The sequence below is a fragment of the Dermochelys coriacea genome, chromosome 10, assembly GCF_009764565.3.
Source record: "Dermochelys coriacea isolate rDerCor1 chromosome 10, rDerCor1.pri.v4, whole genome shotgun sequence".
Lineage (NCBI taxonomy): Eukaryota > Metazoa > Chordata > Testudines > Dermochelyidae > Dermochelys > Dermochelys coriacea.
In genome coordinates, this window is record NC_050077.1 from 61,929,931 (window position 1) to 61,947,157 (window position 17,227).

At 39.6% G+C, this 17,227-nt stretch overlaps 1 protein-coding gene across 4 annotated transcripts in view; it reads left to right on the forward strand.

The window, feature by feature from the left end:
• The window catches only part of WDR72 (WD repeat domain 72), a 177,053-nt gene that overhangs the window by 72,953 nt on the left and 86,873 nt on the right, over window positions 1–17,227 (forward strand). For all 4 annotated transcript variants that reach the window (XR_006274743.1, XM_038419478.2, XM_043493799.1 and 1 more), the window contains one exon: window positions 11,791–12,611. Coding sequence is in view for 3 of the 4 variants with exons in the window: in XM_038419478.2 (XP_038275406.1) it covers window positions 11,791–12,611 (821 nt within the window). In the remaining variant the exon portion in view is untranslated. The remainder of the gene's footprint in view (window positions 1–11,790; window positions 12,612–17,227) is intronic.

Sequence of the window (17,227 nt, forward strand, 5' to 3'; positions counted from 1 at the left end):
AGTGGTGTTTGGAATAGTAATAATAAAATTCTACTTTTAATCTTTAAGGTGCAATTATGGAAACAAACTCAATTTCATCTATGTAAAATCATTGTGAAGAGAGTGAAATCTTTAGTGTTTTGTTTACACCTGGTAACTTCACCATGGCACCTTTGTAAAGCATGCAAGATAAAATTCTAACTGTATATTTAGCATAATGACAGGTTTCAGAGTAGCAGCCGTGTTAGTCTGTATTCGCAAAAAGAAAAGGAGGACTTGTGGCACCTTAGAGACGAACAAATTTATTTGAGCATAAGCTTTCGTGAGCTACAGCTCATTTCATCGGATGCATTTGGTGGAAAATACAGAGGGGAGATTTATATACACACACAGAGGACATGAAACAATGGGTTTTATCATAGACACTGTAAGGAGAGTGATCACTTAAGATGAGCCATCACCAGCAGCAGGGGGGGGAAAGGAGGAAAACCTTTCATGGTGACAAGCAAGGTAGGCCATTTCCAGCAGTTAACAAGAACATCTGAGGAACAGTGGGGGGTGGGGGGGGGGGAGAAATAACATGGGGAAATAGTTTTACTTTGTGTAATGATTCATCCATTCCCAGTCTCTATTCAAGCCTAAGTTAATTGTATCCAGTTTGCAAATTAATTCCAATTCAGCAGTCTCTCGTTGGAGTCTGTTTCTGAAGTTTTTTTGTTGAAGGATAGCCACTCTCAGATCTGTAATCGAGTGACTGGAGAGATTGAAGTATTCTCCGACTAGTTTTTGAATGTTATAATTCTTGACGTCTGATTTGTGTCCATTTATTCTTTTACGTAGAGACTGTCCAGTTTGACCAATGTACATGGCAGAGGGGCATTGCTGGCACACGATGGCATATATCACATTGGTAGATGCGCAGGTGAACGAGCCTCTGATAGTGTGGCTGATGTGATTAGGCCCTCTGATGGTGTCCCCTGAATAGATATGTGGACAGAGTTGGCAACAGGCTTTGTTGCAAGGATAGGTTCCTGGGTTAGTGGTTCTGTTGTGTGGTTGCTGGTGAGTATTTGCTTCAGTTGGGGGGCTGTCTGTAAGCAAGGACTGGCCTGTCTCCCAAGATCTGTGAGAGTGATGGGTCGTCCTTCAGGATAGATTGTAGATCCTTGATGATGCGTTGGAGAGGTTTTGGTTGGGGGCCGAAGGTGATGGCTAGTGACATTCTGTTATTTTCTTTGTTGGGCCTGTCCTGTAGTAGGTGACTTCTGGGTACTCTTCTGGCTCTGTCAATCTGTTTCTTCACTTCAGTAGGTGGGTATTGTAGTTGTAAGAATGCATGATAGAGATGGTCACATAAACACCACCCTATATCAGAAACCTACTGACCGCTATTCCTACCTACATGCCTCTAGCTTCATCCAGGTCATACCACACGATTCATTGTCTACAACCCTCAGACAGAGACAAACACCTACAAGATCTCTATCATGCATTCTTACAACTATAATATTTGCCTAGTTTATAACAGGCTACATAAAAAGTCCTAGTGAAGTAAATATAAACTAAAATTTCATACAGACAATGACTTGTGTATACTTCTCTATATACCATACACTGAAATAAGTACAATATTTATACTCCGATTTATTTATTTTATGGTAGAATATGGTAAAAATGAGAAAGTAAGCAATTTTACAGTAATAATATGCTGTGACGCTTTTGTATCTTTGTGTCTGATTTTTGTAAGCAAGTAGTTTTTAAATGAGGTGAATTGCAAGGGTATGCATTGGGGGTATGCAGGACAAATTAGACTCTTGAAAGGGGTACAGTAGTCTGGAGAGATTGAGAGTCACTGGTCTAAGGGAACTTTGATCAACATTAGTGTGAAAATTATTGAAAAAGAATGTGTGATGTTTGTGCATCTCTGATGTTAGTGAGCTACATAATTCTGGCCATGAGTAAAATTTCAGCTCTTATTACATGTAAATTGTTCTTCTAATGTGGCAATATTTTCATTGTGTAACTTGTGGACTTGCTCCAACATCCATTAACTTTAATGGGCAAAGCATCAGATCCACTAAATAATAGTCATGGGTAGATACTGTTTTCACTCAGCTTCAGAAGTTACTACATATTATGGATGAAGATGCATATATATGTATATGTGAATTTATATACTATATCAACAAAATCCTTCTAAATTACTGCTAAAGAAAATATATTTTAAAATGTCAAGGAATAAAGCATCCTCTATGTTTTACATTATTAAAGATTATTTAGAATTATAGTTAAACTGTCCATCTCTGGATCAGCCATCAGGTGACTACTGCAAAGCAAATATCTTCTCAACACTTCTTCATTCTGCTCAAGAATATAACCAGACTGGTATGGGGGTGTTAAGGACACAACACTAACTAACTCTGGCCCCTTACTTACTTATTGCAAACTTCATTATTTCTTGGACTATCATCCTTATTGACATCATTCAATGGCCTTGTGTGAGACTTGTTGCTGTTCCTGACCCACAAAGTGAGGTAGTCATCACCTTGTGTTTACAACCCAAGTGCATCCGTAGCTTTGAGCTATCGTGGTCAGTTCAGATTCATAGACCTGGGCAGCCACAAAATGGGCAGTGATCAGCTTCTCAAAATTTGGGTAGAGCTATTGGAAAGTCAAAAAATAAATTACTATAAACCTATGAAGAGGAATTTAGAAAGGAAATTTGATTGACTGTGATCAGCCATATATTTTGAGTGGATAATGTAGAATTTGTCTTATTTTAAGTTTTATCTTTAAGATGATAAAAATGGGTCCTTGTTTGCTTAGCTAGATAATAGGTCAATCAGATATTGGTGGTGGGAAAAATCTTTCACAAAGAGTTTAGCCAATCCATCACATATGTAACACAGTTTGTGTGTGCCAAGGGGTGCTACTTACATTTAAAAATAATTGTAGTGAATTAAAAAATGAAAGAATTATTAAACTGTACTCTGTAGTGCTGAGTGCAAAATATGTGTATGATGCTGAATAAACCTTAGATCTGATCATTTAATTTGCAGTTCCACTGAGAAGTAAGGCTTCATCTTATATTATGTTGTAAAATTAGTTCATTTTGACTTATTTATACGGCACAACTTTGCAAGTGATTGAGAGTGAGAAGGGGTGAATGACTCTGTATTTGAATAGGCCCAGTACTATCCAACTGAACAGTTTGGACTGAAATGCTAAATCGACAATAATTGAGATTGATTTAACATGAGCTGAGCAAAAATGAGAGAAAATGGAATATTATTATTATTGACACCTATTTATTGTAGTAAAGCACAGAAAATGTGATCATGATGCCTTAGTTTTCCGATCTGTAATACGTACCTCCATTATGGAATGTTGTAGGACTTTTATGTAATGTTTGTAAAGTGTTTTCAGAACCTTAGAAAGAAGGGTCTGTAGAATGTAAGTTGTTAACCCCTCTTTCAATATCCTTCACCAGTTTCTTTTCCCACTTCTTGAGTGTACGTTTAGTTTTATGGCCTGCCTTCCATTCTCTATCTTCTTTTTATCTGCGGTAGTTGGTCCATATTTTCTAAATGCTATCTTACGTCTAAAGGCTTATATGTCCATCTTCTTTCAGTGGAATGAAATGCCTGTGGCAGAAAGCTAAGATAACTTGGTAGACATTATTTGACTCAATGTCAATAAACTTTCACATTACCAGTAAGCATTTCTTCTGACTTTATATACAAGTGGCATCACAGAATGCAATGGCAGATTGACATTGTCAGAATATTTTCTTTTGTTTGGTTGGTCGCTGAGCAGTAGGAAAAGGGGTATTGAGCATCAAGTAACTATCTAAAAGTTACTAAAAATAGTGTAGAGGAACAAGGAATGATGTCTTAGGTCAGGCCTACACTACCGCTTATGTCGATATAACTTACGTTGCTCGGGGGAGTGAAAAATCCACCCCACGCCCCCGAGCGATGCAAGTTACAGCAACCTAAGTTCTGTCTACACTGGCGCTATGTTGGTGGGAGATGCTCTCCTGCCAACATTGCTTCTGCCTCTCTCGGCGGTGGAGAAATTATGCCAATGGGAGAGCTCTCTCCCATCGGCATAGAGTGTCTTTACCAGATGTGCTACAGTAGTACAGCTGCATAAGTGCAGCTGTGCTGATGTAGTGCTTTTAGTGTAGACTGGCCCCTAATAATTATCTCTGAATGCCAATACAGAGACATGACTCCCACTATTTTAGTCACATGTGTTCTTGCCATGCTTTAGGGGACACCACAATTAACAAAAAGCAAAATAATCACAATTATTAACTATTTTATTATTAAAGAAAGGAAAAGAGAAAAAATGAAACAAAACACAAACAAGCAGTTAGCAGTGGTTACTACAGTTACGATCTCTTCTGTATTTCTGATTGTGGAGAACTTTCAAGAGAGACTAAGAATAAGTGTGTTCTGATTGGGCACTTCTCTAGGTCAGATAAGACCAAAGTATATTATTCCACAAATCAGTGGAGGGCTTGTATATACAATATAACAATGCACACCGGGGTGGGGCAGTGCTGGGCTGGAAGCCTGTTTCTTCTTGATGCTGTGTTGTGGCTTCTTTCTGCTTGGCTATCTTGTTGCTGCTGTTCACTTGCTTGTACAAAGCTAGATGAACACGTGCTGAGTATGTAAGAGCGAAAGAGGATAAAAGCACAGGAGGGTTTAGAGGATAAGAGCACAAAAGTTCAGAGGAACTTATACTCTTCTCTTTCCATCATCTCCCTGAAGGTGTTTATGTACCTTTTTTAGGGGCTCGGCTGGATTCAAATGTCAGCTGCTGTCACCTTTCATTGGCTCAGCACCTGCCTGGGATGGGCTTGGCAGCATATTCAGATCATAAATATGCAATTTGCTAATGCATATGCAGCATGATTGAAAATGTTCAATTTTATCGTTATATTGCTTTTATCTTTGAGGCAGGATACTCTCTCAAAACATTTTTAAAGTAAGAGTTTAACCTCTCTTTTAATCAGCTGATTTTCTGAGACATCCTTTTAGTTTCATACAGGTTTAATAGAAGTTGAAATATTGTTTCAAATGAGTCCAAAACTCCAAACACTTCTATATAAAAGCCTTTCAGCTCTTAATATTTTTTCCCTCAACATAAATGATTCTTTAAATGTAAATGGTCATCAAAGAAGGCATTGTCTTATCTTAATCTCTGAAGAGGCTCTTGTCTTCTTCAGTTTGGTAAGGAGTTGCTTAAGTATTGCCAGATAACTAATTCCTCAATTAATTTCTATATTAAAATGGCTTCTTATATTAATAGCCAATTACAGCATCTAATTTGTACATAAGATGACTTACTATTCATGTAACAGTGGTATCAGGGAGTTATAATATAAAGGCATTCATTTAGAGCCAAAATATTTGCAAATATATATCTCAGAAGAAAGACAACAAAGGTTTTTTCCCTTTAATTGGAAACATGAGTTACAAGTAATTACCTTTTGTAAAACGTTTAAACTTCAAAGTTTTAAGAATGAAGCCTTTTGAGTATTTATAAAAGAAATCAGTTTCAATAAGGATCTTTCTAGAATTCCTTGTCTGGGTTTCAAATAAAGGTTTTTCTCTTTGCAAAGGGGAGGGGTAAACAGTCCCACTTGCTCATGTAAAAGTTCTGATAACACATCCTAAGCATCACTCTTCTTTGGAATATCCTGAATAAAGAATATTGTCACAATCTTTCACACAATCAGGTCTCTTTCTAAAACATAATATACTATGAAGTTTGTTTCATGAGATAAAGATCATGTCTATGCCAAACTGATGTCTGGGGGAGGAATCCTGTTCTTTGTTGAGTGTTTGTTTGTCTTTTGGTTCCTAGATTTATAATCTACCACTTGTAGTACATTTACAACTTGCCATTAAAGACTTCTTTCATATTCTATACAAAGCAAAAATCATTATAACTAAGTTATACAAATTTCAAAACATAGATTTTTCTGATCAGAAATCTTGCATATCAGATTATGCTGTTCGTAACTGCAGTATCTCAGGCAACATGCTGTGTGAGCTACATTTAAAGAGTCACAGGACTTTGGTACAACAGGGGGCATAAACACAGCATCACTCCTGAGGAATTCAGACTGCCAGGAAAGTGGGGGTAGAAGGAAATATGTAAGGGTTTTGACTGAGGCAGATGTCCTCAGATCCACAAGGTGGAGGCTGGAATTCCTGATGGACCCTTAGGACCTGTCCAAAGTTAGGATCACCGTCCCATCTGTGTGTGCCCTACCATAGTTTACCCTCACTGTGGCTCTTAGTCAATATGTACCTGTCCTCTTACTCTAGTGACCATTCCCTACATTTCTTGGCTAATATCAGCAAAGTCCACAATCTCTTCTGCCTGGAGACTGACTCATGTATCAAGTGATATCCTAATACTGAAAATTCTTCCAGGTACTTTTTTGTCATGACTCAGTCCCTTGCTCTCCTATTTATATTCTCATCTAATCTATTCTTTTTGTGCACCGAGAGCCGACTTCTGCCCTCAGATTCATGCCCTGAATTCTGAGGACAGAATTTTTCCCCCTGGGATTTGTGTGGGTAAATTCTTCAGGGATGCCACAACGAGGCAATTAATCTTGGACATTTTAAATCCCTTCTCTGGATTTCCTATTGTTTCATGTCTTTCAGATTGTAAGCTGTTTGGGACAGGACTGTCTTCTTTTCTTAGTCAGCTAGAGGTTGACCGAATGGCAATGGGTTCTAGTAAAAAAAGTTAAACACTTGATCTCAGTGAATTGTATGCAATGAATCTTGTAAAGGTGGAAATAAAAATAGTTAGAGAAAAGATGGTTTAGAGCAATATTTTCATAAATTTTTCAGCTGACATAGTACTATGGTTCAGCATGCAAGGTTACTTCAGTCACACTTTTTAATGGGTCAGCTGAAAGTTGTAAGTAATTATAGCTGATCCCAAATCTGCAGTTCTGTTAGTTTTTTAAAAGAAGACTTACAATTTTTGTTGGCCATTCATTAACAGTAATTGTGGGTAAGAGATAGTTGTGCTGGGATAGTAATATCACATTAATAAGTGGAGCTAAAATATTGGTGTGTAGAACTCACCTTGAATAGAATTTAAATTAGATGAAAAAATCTGGATAGCAAGGGCCACATCAAAGAGAGTGAATCTCAATCTTCTCACTAGGCTCAGATGAACAAAAGTGTTTTGGACTATAGCTGCTACCCTGATCATCCATAAGGAGCCCAAGATCTTCAAATGTCATGTTGCACTGCCTCACATAGAGGTTCCAGTTATCAATCTTCCCGTCTCTTCTGTCTTTCCCTCCATACACAAACCTTGTCTTTATCTTACCTGGAATGAGTTGCAGACAGCTAGGAACCCTTCCAAACTCTGCACTTTTGGGACAATTTTTCCACTGTACCAACTGGCTTATAAGTGATAGAAATATAGAGGTGGGTCTCCTCAGCACATTGAATACATCAAAGCCCATGTCTCTAAAGATCCTTTCTAGTAACCTCAGATACACATTGGATGTGAGGGTGATGAATGAGACTGGGGTCCTTTGGGGGGAAAATAGTGTATGGTTATATAATTAAAGACTGTATCCTAGTGCATTCATGCACGATGTGGGAAGGGGTGATGGGGAACTGTTGTTGTCCACTTGATTTTGCAACCTTAATGTTCTTTTAACATAGGTTAGGGTTTGGGGGGAGGGGGGTTAATGGAATTTCATACACCGTTTCTTTTTTAAAAAAGCACACTGAAAAAAACAGAATTTCTATTACATGGACCTCCACATGAGTCATCAGCGAGGTTAGAGCTATAGACAAACCACACAGACCTCTGCCACCTACTACTTCTACCAGTTATCCTTCTCATTATCGTAGTTTGTCATTCCAAAACCGCAGCCAAGACCAGGTGTTGTCACTTATCTCAAATAGTTATCTGGAGATACAGGATGTTGACAGGGAAAATGGCATCAGACAGTGTGGAAGTGTTTGCCCTGACACTCCACTTTCAAAGGTCATTCCTCAGCTTCTACTTGGTCATATTGTTACCAGTCTTTCCATCCCAGCTTGATTTAGAGTACGTCATTGTTTTTGTTCATAGTCAGTGCCTGGGGGAGTTTTCAGAAGGAACCAGGTTCTCCAAGATCATTGGCATTTCTCACCATTTTGTTACGCATTAGCCTTCTGTGGTGGTATTTTGGGGTAAAGGATTTCCAGACGCAAAACTCTTTCTGGACTTTCACCTCTTGGGTGGTGAAATGTATCCATGAACTGGTTGTCTTGGAGCATGCATGTGTTTCTGTTTCTCCTTTTTTACAGAAGGCGGTATGCACAATTGCTTTGTGGGGATGCACATAGGAGCTATGTGTGGAGATGGAGTATTTCAGTGTAGATGGTCATCAAGGAATAATGCTGCCAGCCTCTAACAGTATATCTGAAATCATGATTGTGTCATGTGATGCAGTGATAGCAGTAATCTTTCCTGAAGACCTACAAGGCTTTATTTGTAAACAGGTATTAAAACAGTCACCCAGTGCTGGACAGGCCAGTTACTATTTCAACACCCCCAAAACAAGCACCAGAAGAACATTTAAAAAAAAGTGATGGAAACAGTGCAAACCCAGCTGTGCCTCTACATGCTTCTGGGCCCATGTTCTCTTTCCCTTCTTTCCCTGTTTTCTGCTCACTTGGTGCTGGGGATGGGGGAAGTGGAAGTATCCACAGGAGAGATGTTGAAGAAGGAAGGCTTCACGGTATTTAGTTGCTATGCCCAGCTGCTCAAGAGACCTGAATGCATGGACCGCCCAGACATGGAGTTGTCCAAGCTACCCCATGCCTGAGGGTACTTTGCAGGGGCATCAGGCTGTGGTGTGGGGGATGGCATCAGGAGATGGTGCTTTTGCAGCCATGATAGACATGAGTCTGTCAGCCAAAACAGTCTGTCTATTGAGCTCTGTCCTCCACCCTTAGCCACCGTTTCTGTTCCAGGAACTGCTGTTAAAACCCTGTACTCCACCTGGGTGACAAGCCTCACCCTTTCCTCCTACCTGTCAGCATACCATTGCTCCCGTTTTTGTCCCTCTGCTTCTGGTATAGGACCTGCTGGTCAGCCCTCTCAAGAACATCGACCATAACTTCATCACGAAAATGCTTCTTTTTGCAACGGTCTGTGAAACTACATTGGGCCAGGGGTCAAGTTTCTGATGAAGAGCAGGCAGTAGAGGTTGAGGGACCAGAAACAGGATCAGAAACAGAGGGTTATTGTCTAACGTAGTTCAACAGAGGAACACTGAATATTTACACTTCTAAAAAAACAACATATATTTGAAGGGGATGCTTCAGTCCACATACTCTCTCTGGACACAGCCTTGTCAATCACAGTTCTAGAAGTTCAGGGACAATTGTAAGGTTAAAATTACAACCTTTTTTTCTGCCTTATGCCAATTAGTTAGGAATTTTTTATAGGTAGGGGTGAGTGCGGAGAGTGCCCTTGCTGCAAAAGGCTTTTTCTATCATTTGCATTTTGGAGGACACAGCTGTTCTTGTGGTGCCCTATTGGTAAAGGGAAATGTTATTCCAAGCTGCTGGTGGGAATCCTGCGGTGTGTGCAGCAGCAGTACATATAGTGACAAACAGCACATCTGTTAGTGGAGTGGGCTAGTCTTCTATAGAGGGGGCCTGGAAAATATGTCCTTCCCAGCAGCGTGACTAATTATCTGGAGTTCCTGCATCAGGAAAAGTTTGCAGCTATCAGCAGCCAGGACTGGGTCAGAATCCATGAGGGAATTAAGAAGAAGCTGTGTTAGTTCACATAGGGCTTACCCTGTTATTGCTGCACACAAACATGCAGAACTCTTCATCTTTTCTCCTCTCTGGCACAGGGAAGGGTAGGGGGCAGGAGGATGCTGCAGCTTTGTGATACAATCTGCCATTAGTGGACACACGTTGGTAGCCAGGGCTTACCATAACTTTTGTATTGTTTCTTAGAGCAGAAATCCCTCCCATTACTGTAATAATAAACTGCAAATTGGAATCATAAACTGACCAGGCTCTGGGACGGCTTCTGTCTTTGTTGGGCTTGCTGCAAGCTCAAAGCCAGGCTGTTCCGCCGGGGGTGGAACAAACAGCTCTTCCGAGTAGGGACCTAGAATTTGCTATTGATCCTGATTGATAGCTTGCTCTGGGGCTGGCTTCATGAATGGAGTCACTTCATGCACCTCACTTGGAACCTGCTTCTGGCTCCCATCAGTCCCCACAGTGGCTTCAGCAGCTAGCAGGGCACCATCCTGGCTGACCAGGTCGTCAGGAAGCACAGTTGGCTCTGTGCTGGGCACAGTGCCCAGCACCTGGTCAAACTTATAAAATGGGCATATCATTGGTAAGTTGCCTGGGGTGCAGTCCTTGTCCCTGGCCTTCCGGTACTCACTCTTCAGCCTCTTAATATACTCCCTGCACTGATCACTTGTCTGGAAAATCTGCAAAGCTGCCAGCTCTCTGGTGGTATGAATGGTCATTTTTAGCTCATTCATATTTTTAGCTCTCTGGTGGTATGCATGGTCATTCCTGGTGCTTTTTGCTGAAGTCGACAGTTTTACTGGCCTTGCACCAGAGATTCACCAAAATTTGGCTAGGCTCCCATGACCATGAAGTAGCATGCTTTGCAAAAGGCTTGCTCTGTTTGGTCTCCATTGCAAATCCAGGAGGCTCTCTGATGGTGGGCTTTCAGCTTGGTGATCAGAAGAGAATGGGTTAACACTGACTTGAGCTGCTGCCTTATGCCAAGGGTGTGTGTGGCTTCTGTTTTCAATAGTCTATTGGAGATTGTTGGGATAGAGAGGACTAAGGAAATTGCCCCATGGAATTATGGAATACTTCAGCCAGCCTCCCAGAATATGACTCAAGCGGGGCTGTATCTACACTGCAAAGCAATAGGGCTTGGACCCTGGGTCCCAGCTTGACTCATGCTCAGACCCTGCAGCCCTGCAGGGTCTTGGGACCCTGTGTCCAAGCTCTGGGTTAGTGCAACTGCAGCGTAGATGCAAAGGTGGTTAGGCTTGAGCCCAAGCTTAAGCACACGCTTACTTCGCAATGTAGACATATCTTCACAAACCTGTACTGAGGTGTGTGTCATGATATTTTCATAGGCTTATACCTTGGCCAGATTTGACTGGATTTTTACATGGATAGCAAAACACACATCCCTGACAAATTTTTAGTCCCTGCTCCAAAGCTGGGAGGTGCTAGAGCTTCTCAGTGAAAATCATTGTAAGACTTTTTCTGCATGGGAAAAAATGTACTTTCCCCTAAGTGTGTTCTTGGAAGCAGCTGAAATGTTTTTGTTGAAATGTTCCAAAAAAATTCTGAGGCAGAAGAGAATATTTCAGACCAAATGGTAAAAGTTTGGTAGAATTATAACCAAGTGAATACAGGATCTTATATGGAAAGGGTTAGGTACCCTTAAATATAGGTGTCACTAACAACATTGCCTGTAATTGTCTATGGTTCCTAGTCCTCTTTCCCTTGCTTCTCTCTACTTTCCTGTCTAGTAAGTTACTCAGAGCAGGCATTTATTTTTGTGCTTACCATTTGGAAAGTGCCTGGTACATAGTCATGCTGCTGTGAATACATAATTAATAAGTATAGTTTAGTTGAAATCAGTGGAGTTAAACAAGGAATGAATTTGGCCTATTCCATATGCAACTCTAAGTTAGAACTAGGTAAAGTTTTATGTAACTGTGGATTTGATTTTGACATTTAATACATAACTTTTTTATTTCAGCAAACTGGTACCAGCCATGTCCAACAGCCTTTTACTATCTTGCCAGTAAAGACAAAATGGAACAACATAAGCTTTCATGTTCTCTTATTTGATCTGGAAAAACTTGTCGAACTTTTACTGTCATCTCAACTCAGTGGACTGAAATCATCAAATTCATTCCACAGTTATGACATTTTAAAAAGAGCCAAAAGCACAGCAGAGAAAAGGACACTAACGTTAAAAAGAAATAAAACTGCTGGCTCTCTCTTCCCAATGGATGGACAAGTAAAAAATGCTTGTGAAAAAAAGGTCCATAGGAATAATAGTGCAGCGAAGTCTTTGGAAGAAATTGGTGGCATCAAAAGACATAAAAAAATGAAGAGTTCTAAAAAGATTAGACTGCAGCCATCAGGAAAAATCGATGCTAACATCACTACAGGCACAGCTAAACTGCTTTTGTCATGTCTCTTACCATGGGGTGTGGATAAAGAATTAGACAATCACTGTGTTAGATATTTAGATCTCTTCAGACTTCAGTGTCCAGTTTCTTTTGGACTAGTATCAAATGGAAATCACATATCACTAATGCTGCCAGGATGGAATTGTAATCACTGTGGTGTGGTGGAAGAACATATGCCAATTAACTTGTTTTCCAGAAAAGTGCTAGATTTGTCGGACAAGTACATCACTGCAGGCCAAGGACAAATTGGAAAGAAATATGGACTAGACCATAATGCTGATGGCATACAGGGATCACAAATTGTATTCTACTTATTGAGCAGAGTATCTTTAGTCAACAGGATAGTTACTTTGCCTTTGGAATTCACCAACACAATTGACAGGTAAGAATTTTTTCGTATCAGTTATTTTCCTTAATAAAGGGAAAGCTATGGAAAAAAAAAATCCAGGCTTTTGTATTTTTACATGTAGACAGTTATATAATGGAGCTCACAACAAACTTGGTCAGGCTTATTTCCATGGACATTCTTTGAAGTAGGGAGAGATTTTTGGAGGAACGAGGTGTTCTCTCAGAATATGAGAGGAGTAAGTATTATCTTTCTGTTAAACAGAAGAGCAACCAGAGGCACAGAGATTTTGTCAAGGTCTGAATTGGAGCTGGGAATACAACTAGGATCACCCAGCTCCAATTCCCATGTCATTACCTCAAGATCAATCTTTCTCCCCCAGTACTGAAAGTGAAACTACTGGGTCCCTTCAAAATAAAAGCACAGCCACATATAAGGCAGACTTCCTCTTTGCTGTTCTAACTTCCATTCCCAATAGCTGACATGACTCCTTCAAGGCAGTGGCTCCATGGCCAAAGCAAATTAAACATCAGAACAGCCTTGCTCAGTTTCCCTACCTATGCAAAGAGACGAAAATCCAATAGTTAAAGCAGCTGCTAGGAGCTGATGCTGAATGCATCACCTGCCCCTGTGTTTTGAGAACCTGTCCCAAATTCCATTTACATTACTCAAAACAAATTTACTTAGCTCAATCCTTTTTCAGCATCAAAGGAAAAATAACATGTTCAACATTCTTTGAGCAGGCCAAGTGGAGCACACTAATCAGGCAATAGATATTGTCCATAGACTATTGTTATTCAGCAAACCTAGACCAGTCTCAGTTGAGTACTTTAGATTGACTCCATTGTTTCTGATGCCATGTGGTTTTCCATTAATTTAGATGGAATAAATGGGTACAAAGAGTCAAAGGTATTAGCATGACCCAGTCACTGTACAACATTAGACAATGTTACCAGGGTTCAGGATTTGGGGTATAGTGACTTCGGTTTGCATAGTTCCGTTGCAAACACACAAGAAATGCATGTCACAAATTGGAGATTTGTTGGTTAGAATACAAGAGAAAAGGAGGTAAAGCAAATTATAAGATATTTTAAGTTTAAATTGAATGTTCGTATTTAAAAAACATAACCAAAGCCTATAAAAGTCTCTCTTAAAAGAGAGGAGATCAGTTAGTCTCTTATTTCGTTGGGCGGGAAGGAAAAGTTTAGTTGTATTGCTCAGGGCTGAGATGTGAAGGATGGTCACTTTTCCTGCTTTTGACATGGACAGACAGGATAAGTGGCAGGCTAGCAAAGGTGGGGGAAATAAGACTTTTTGTTGAAGTTCTTAGGATCCCAGGCAGCAGGTCAGTCATAGGTGGATGCCCTGCCCCAGAGAGCTTACAAACGAAATATAAGATAAGAAGAAACAAATGAATATGGATCAGGAGTAGTACAAGGATGCAGTGAGACAATATTGGTCAGCCTGAGAGGCTGTGGTCTCAATATCTTGCTGACCTAAGCATTGTGAAGTTTTTTTATAGGCATTCCTATATAGGAGAATTTTAATTAGGATAGAGGTTGCTCAAGGGCATATGCAGAACCAGTGCATTTCCTGGCTGCTTTGGCCATACTATAGCCAGCCCTGCCCATTTTCCAGGCTGCACTCCTACTCCTTGCCTCTCAGACACAGCAAATTTCAGAATCTAGTTTTATAGCCTCTCTGCGAAGTGCAATATGTTGTCTACTTTCTCACGCTGTACCCTGAATATCTCACCAGAAATCCTAATCAGCTCACAACAGTGTGACTGCAAAAACTTTTGCATTTTTGCCAACAACTAGTTGATCCCATAAGTTCTGAATTATTTCAAGCCTTTCCCTCTTATGATCTGATGACATCTTAATAAGATTCCCCTCATTTCCACCATCTCTGTGTCCTAGTATAGTTTGAAACTGAATTTTGCCCCCTCATTGAACTCCAGGAACTGTTTCCAGATTTTAGACACTTCAGTCACAATGTCAGCCCCACCACCTGTTTTTTTTTTCCTGAATAAGAAAAGATATGAACAGAGCAGGTTATGTAAATGATTTTGTATTGCTTCCCTGCATCAGTAAAACTATGAGTAATGCCCTGTCACAGTCAAGAACCATTATATTCACATAGAATCAAAATTGTGTAGAGTGGAACTATTAGACAAGATTACTGAGACAAAAGTGTTGAGGTCATTTAAACGAGCAATTAGCTGTCATTGTGAGAGGAATGGACTACAGCCATAGGAATTAGCTCCAGTTTTCTTTAAATTTTTGTATTTTTTAAAGAAGTGCTACCAAAACTCCAAGTCAGGCAAGGAAACAAAGGACACAGTGCTCCCTCACCATGACAGTGTTTTCTTTCTGAGTGAGTAATAGTAAAGGCTTTTCAATAATATTTTCTATCTGAAATATTTTTTTATAATTTAAGAATAGCATTTTAAAGGGTCAGTCTGCCTAGGCCTTATGAAATGTAACCATTATCACAGCAATGCAAGGCTGGAATAAAGATGTTACTCATTAATTCATGGTTTGAATGAATGGGTGTAATGGGGCAAGCTTTCAGCTGGAGTAACTTGACATAGTTCTATTGATTTCAATGAAGTTACACTGATTTACAATAGCTTGGCCTAATTTTTATTAGTTTCTTTCATTAACCAGTAATACAGAAACAAAATCATATCCGTCTCTCTGCCCAGCAGTCAACCCTTTCATAGGAACTTATGAAGACCCTTGTTTCCTTCGCTCTCTGAAAATATGTCCAGAGTCAAATGGGATTCAGGTTATGCCTCAGAACTTTCAGACTTAGCCTTCACCAGGTCCCTTCTTGCAAAGACTAAGGCTGTGACAATGGGATGCAATAATCTGTGCTCAACGTCCCTTTTCCCACCCCTCCCCACATAACCCATCCTCACTCACTGCCAGTTTTGTGCTCAGGGTTAGGATAAGCTCTGGCCACAATAAGAGTAATGAGCCATTCAGTAATGGATTCCTGCCCAATTAAAAGTTGCAGTGAAACTATACAAGTGCATCTGGCCCAATCGGTCTAATTTAAATCACAAGTACATACCTATCCTGAAAAGTAGCATGGTTGGCTCAGCTGAGCCTACCAAATGCTCATTAAAAATTCAATTCCAATTTGCCATGCCACTGAAAGAGCCCGTCAGTAAGGCAGGGAAAAAGAGGGCTGGAGGTACAGATGGTTTGTCTCACACGACCATTACTCCACTGGAGGAAAAGATGGGAAAGGATCCAGTGCTGAGCCAGAGGGATTCAAACTCAACAACATCCAGGTGGAAAAAAACCTACCAACAACTTCCACCCTGAGCAGGGTTTGGGTGGAAGCCCAATTTACTTCCATGGTGCTCTGCCAGCGCTGTTAAAGCAAGGGTAGATTACTTAGATTGTAAACTCTTTGGGAAAGAGACTGTCTTATTCTGAGTTTGAACTGCACATAACACGATTGAGCCCCAGGTCCATTGCTGGGGCTCCTAGGAACTACTGCAGCACAAATTAAAAATAATAATATGAATGGTTTGTAGAACATGAAGTCATCCTGATTTTCTTCCAATGTATTTATTATTTGTAAGTTTCCACCTAATCGTTTGGATCAATATTTTTCAAGCTGTAGTTTGTTTATGAACTGTTAACTATTTACTGTTTTGTTATTTGTGTTATCTAGTTGGTCACCTAAGTCACACAGTATCTCTTTTTCTCCCTGCTTGGATGGCTGAAACTTTCTGAACCTGAGACTAATGAACAACATGCTTCTGGTGCAGAATTTCAGACCAGTAGTCATCTGTACTAAAATGAATGACATTGTTGGGATTCACAAACATTTTCACAGAAGTCTGCTGTCCAAAAACAGTAACAAATTACAAATCACATGAGCCAAGAAATCATAATGAACTGAGCTGAGTGCTTTAATTCATGGAAATATTTGTGAATCTGTTTTTTGTTTTTGTTTTGTTTTTTTGCTATTTGATCAGCTTTCTAACACTGGAACTTACAGTAAAAATATCTCTGATTATAAAATGGGAAAGAACAATTGGGACATGATTGCTTAGTAAAGATATTAGCCATGTTACTATTACAATAGACCTTTTGCATTACTCTGCTTCTCATCAATATACTCATGAAAGAGCAGGACAAACTAGCAGGTAAAAGATCTTCAAAGATTTTTTTCTCTTTCTGCCTTCTGAAATTTATATTTATAATAATCCCTTAAAGATACTACTATCAAGTACAGGAGGCTTCTAGAATTGTTCAGAATTGTTAGGCCTCCTTTAATTTTATGATTTACTGCTAGTTGAAATGAATGGGAAAAACAATAAAGGAAATACATTCTTTTAATATGTGTAATTAAAATATATTTTGTACAATATAATAAAAGTTAGCTCTAAAATTCAAATTGCCTATTGCACTAACACTTTTACTCAGTACTAAAAGTAAAGATATACAAATAATTCATGAAAGAGATCCTGAATGCAGAATTTTCATTGTATTTTGTTTGTGTAATAATATAAGAAAATTCTTCATAGTAAGTTCTGTTGCCCAGATGCTGAAGTAATTACACATTGACTTTAGTAGGAATATAGCATGAGTAGGGACTGCAGAATTTGACCCTGTACTAACATCACAGTG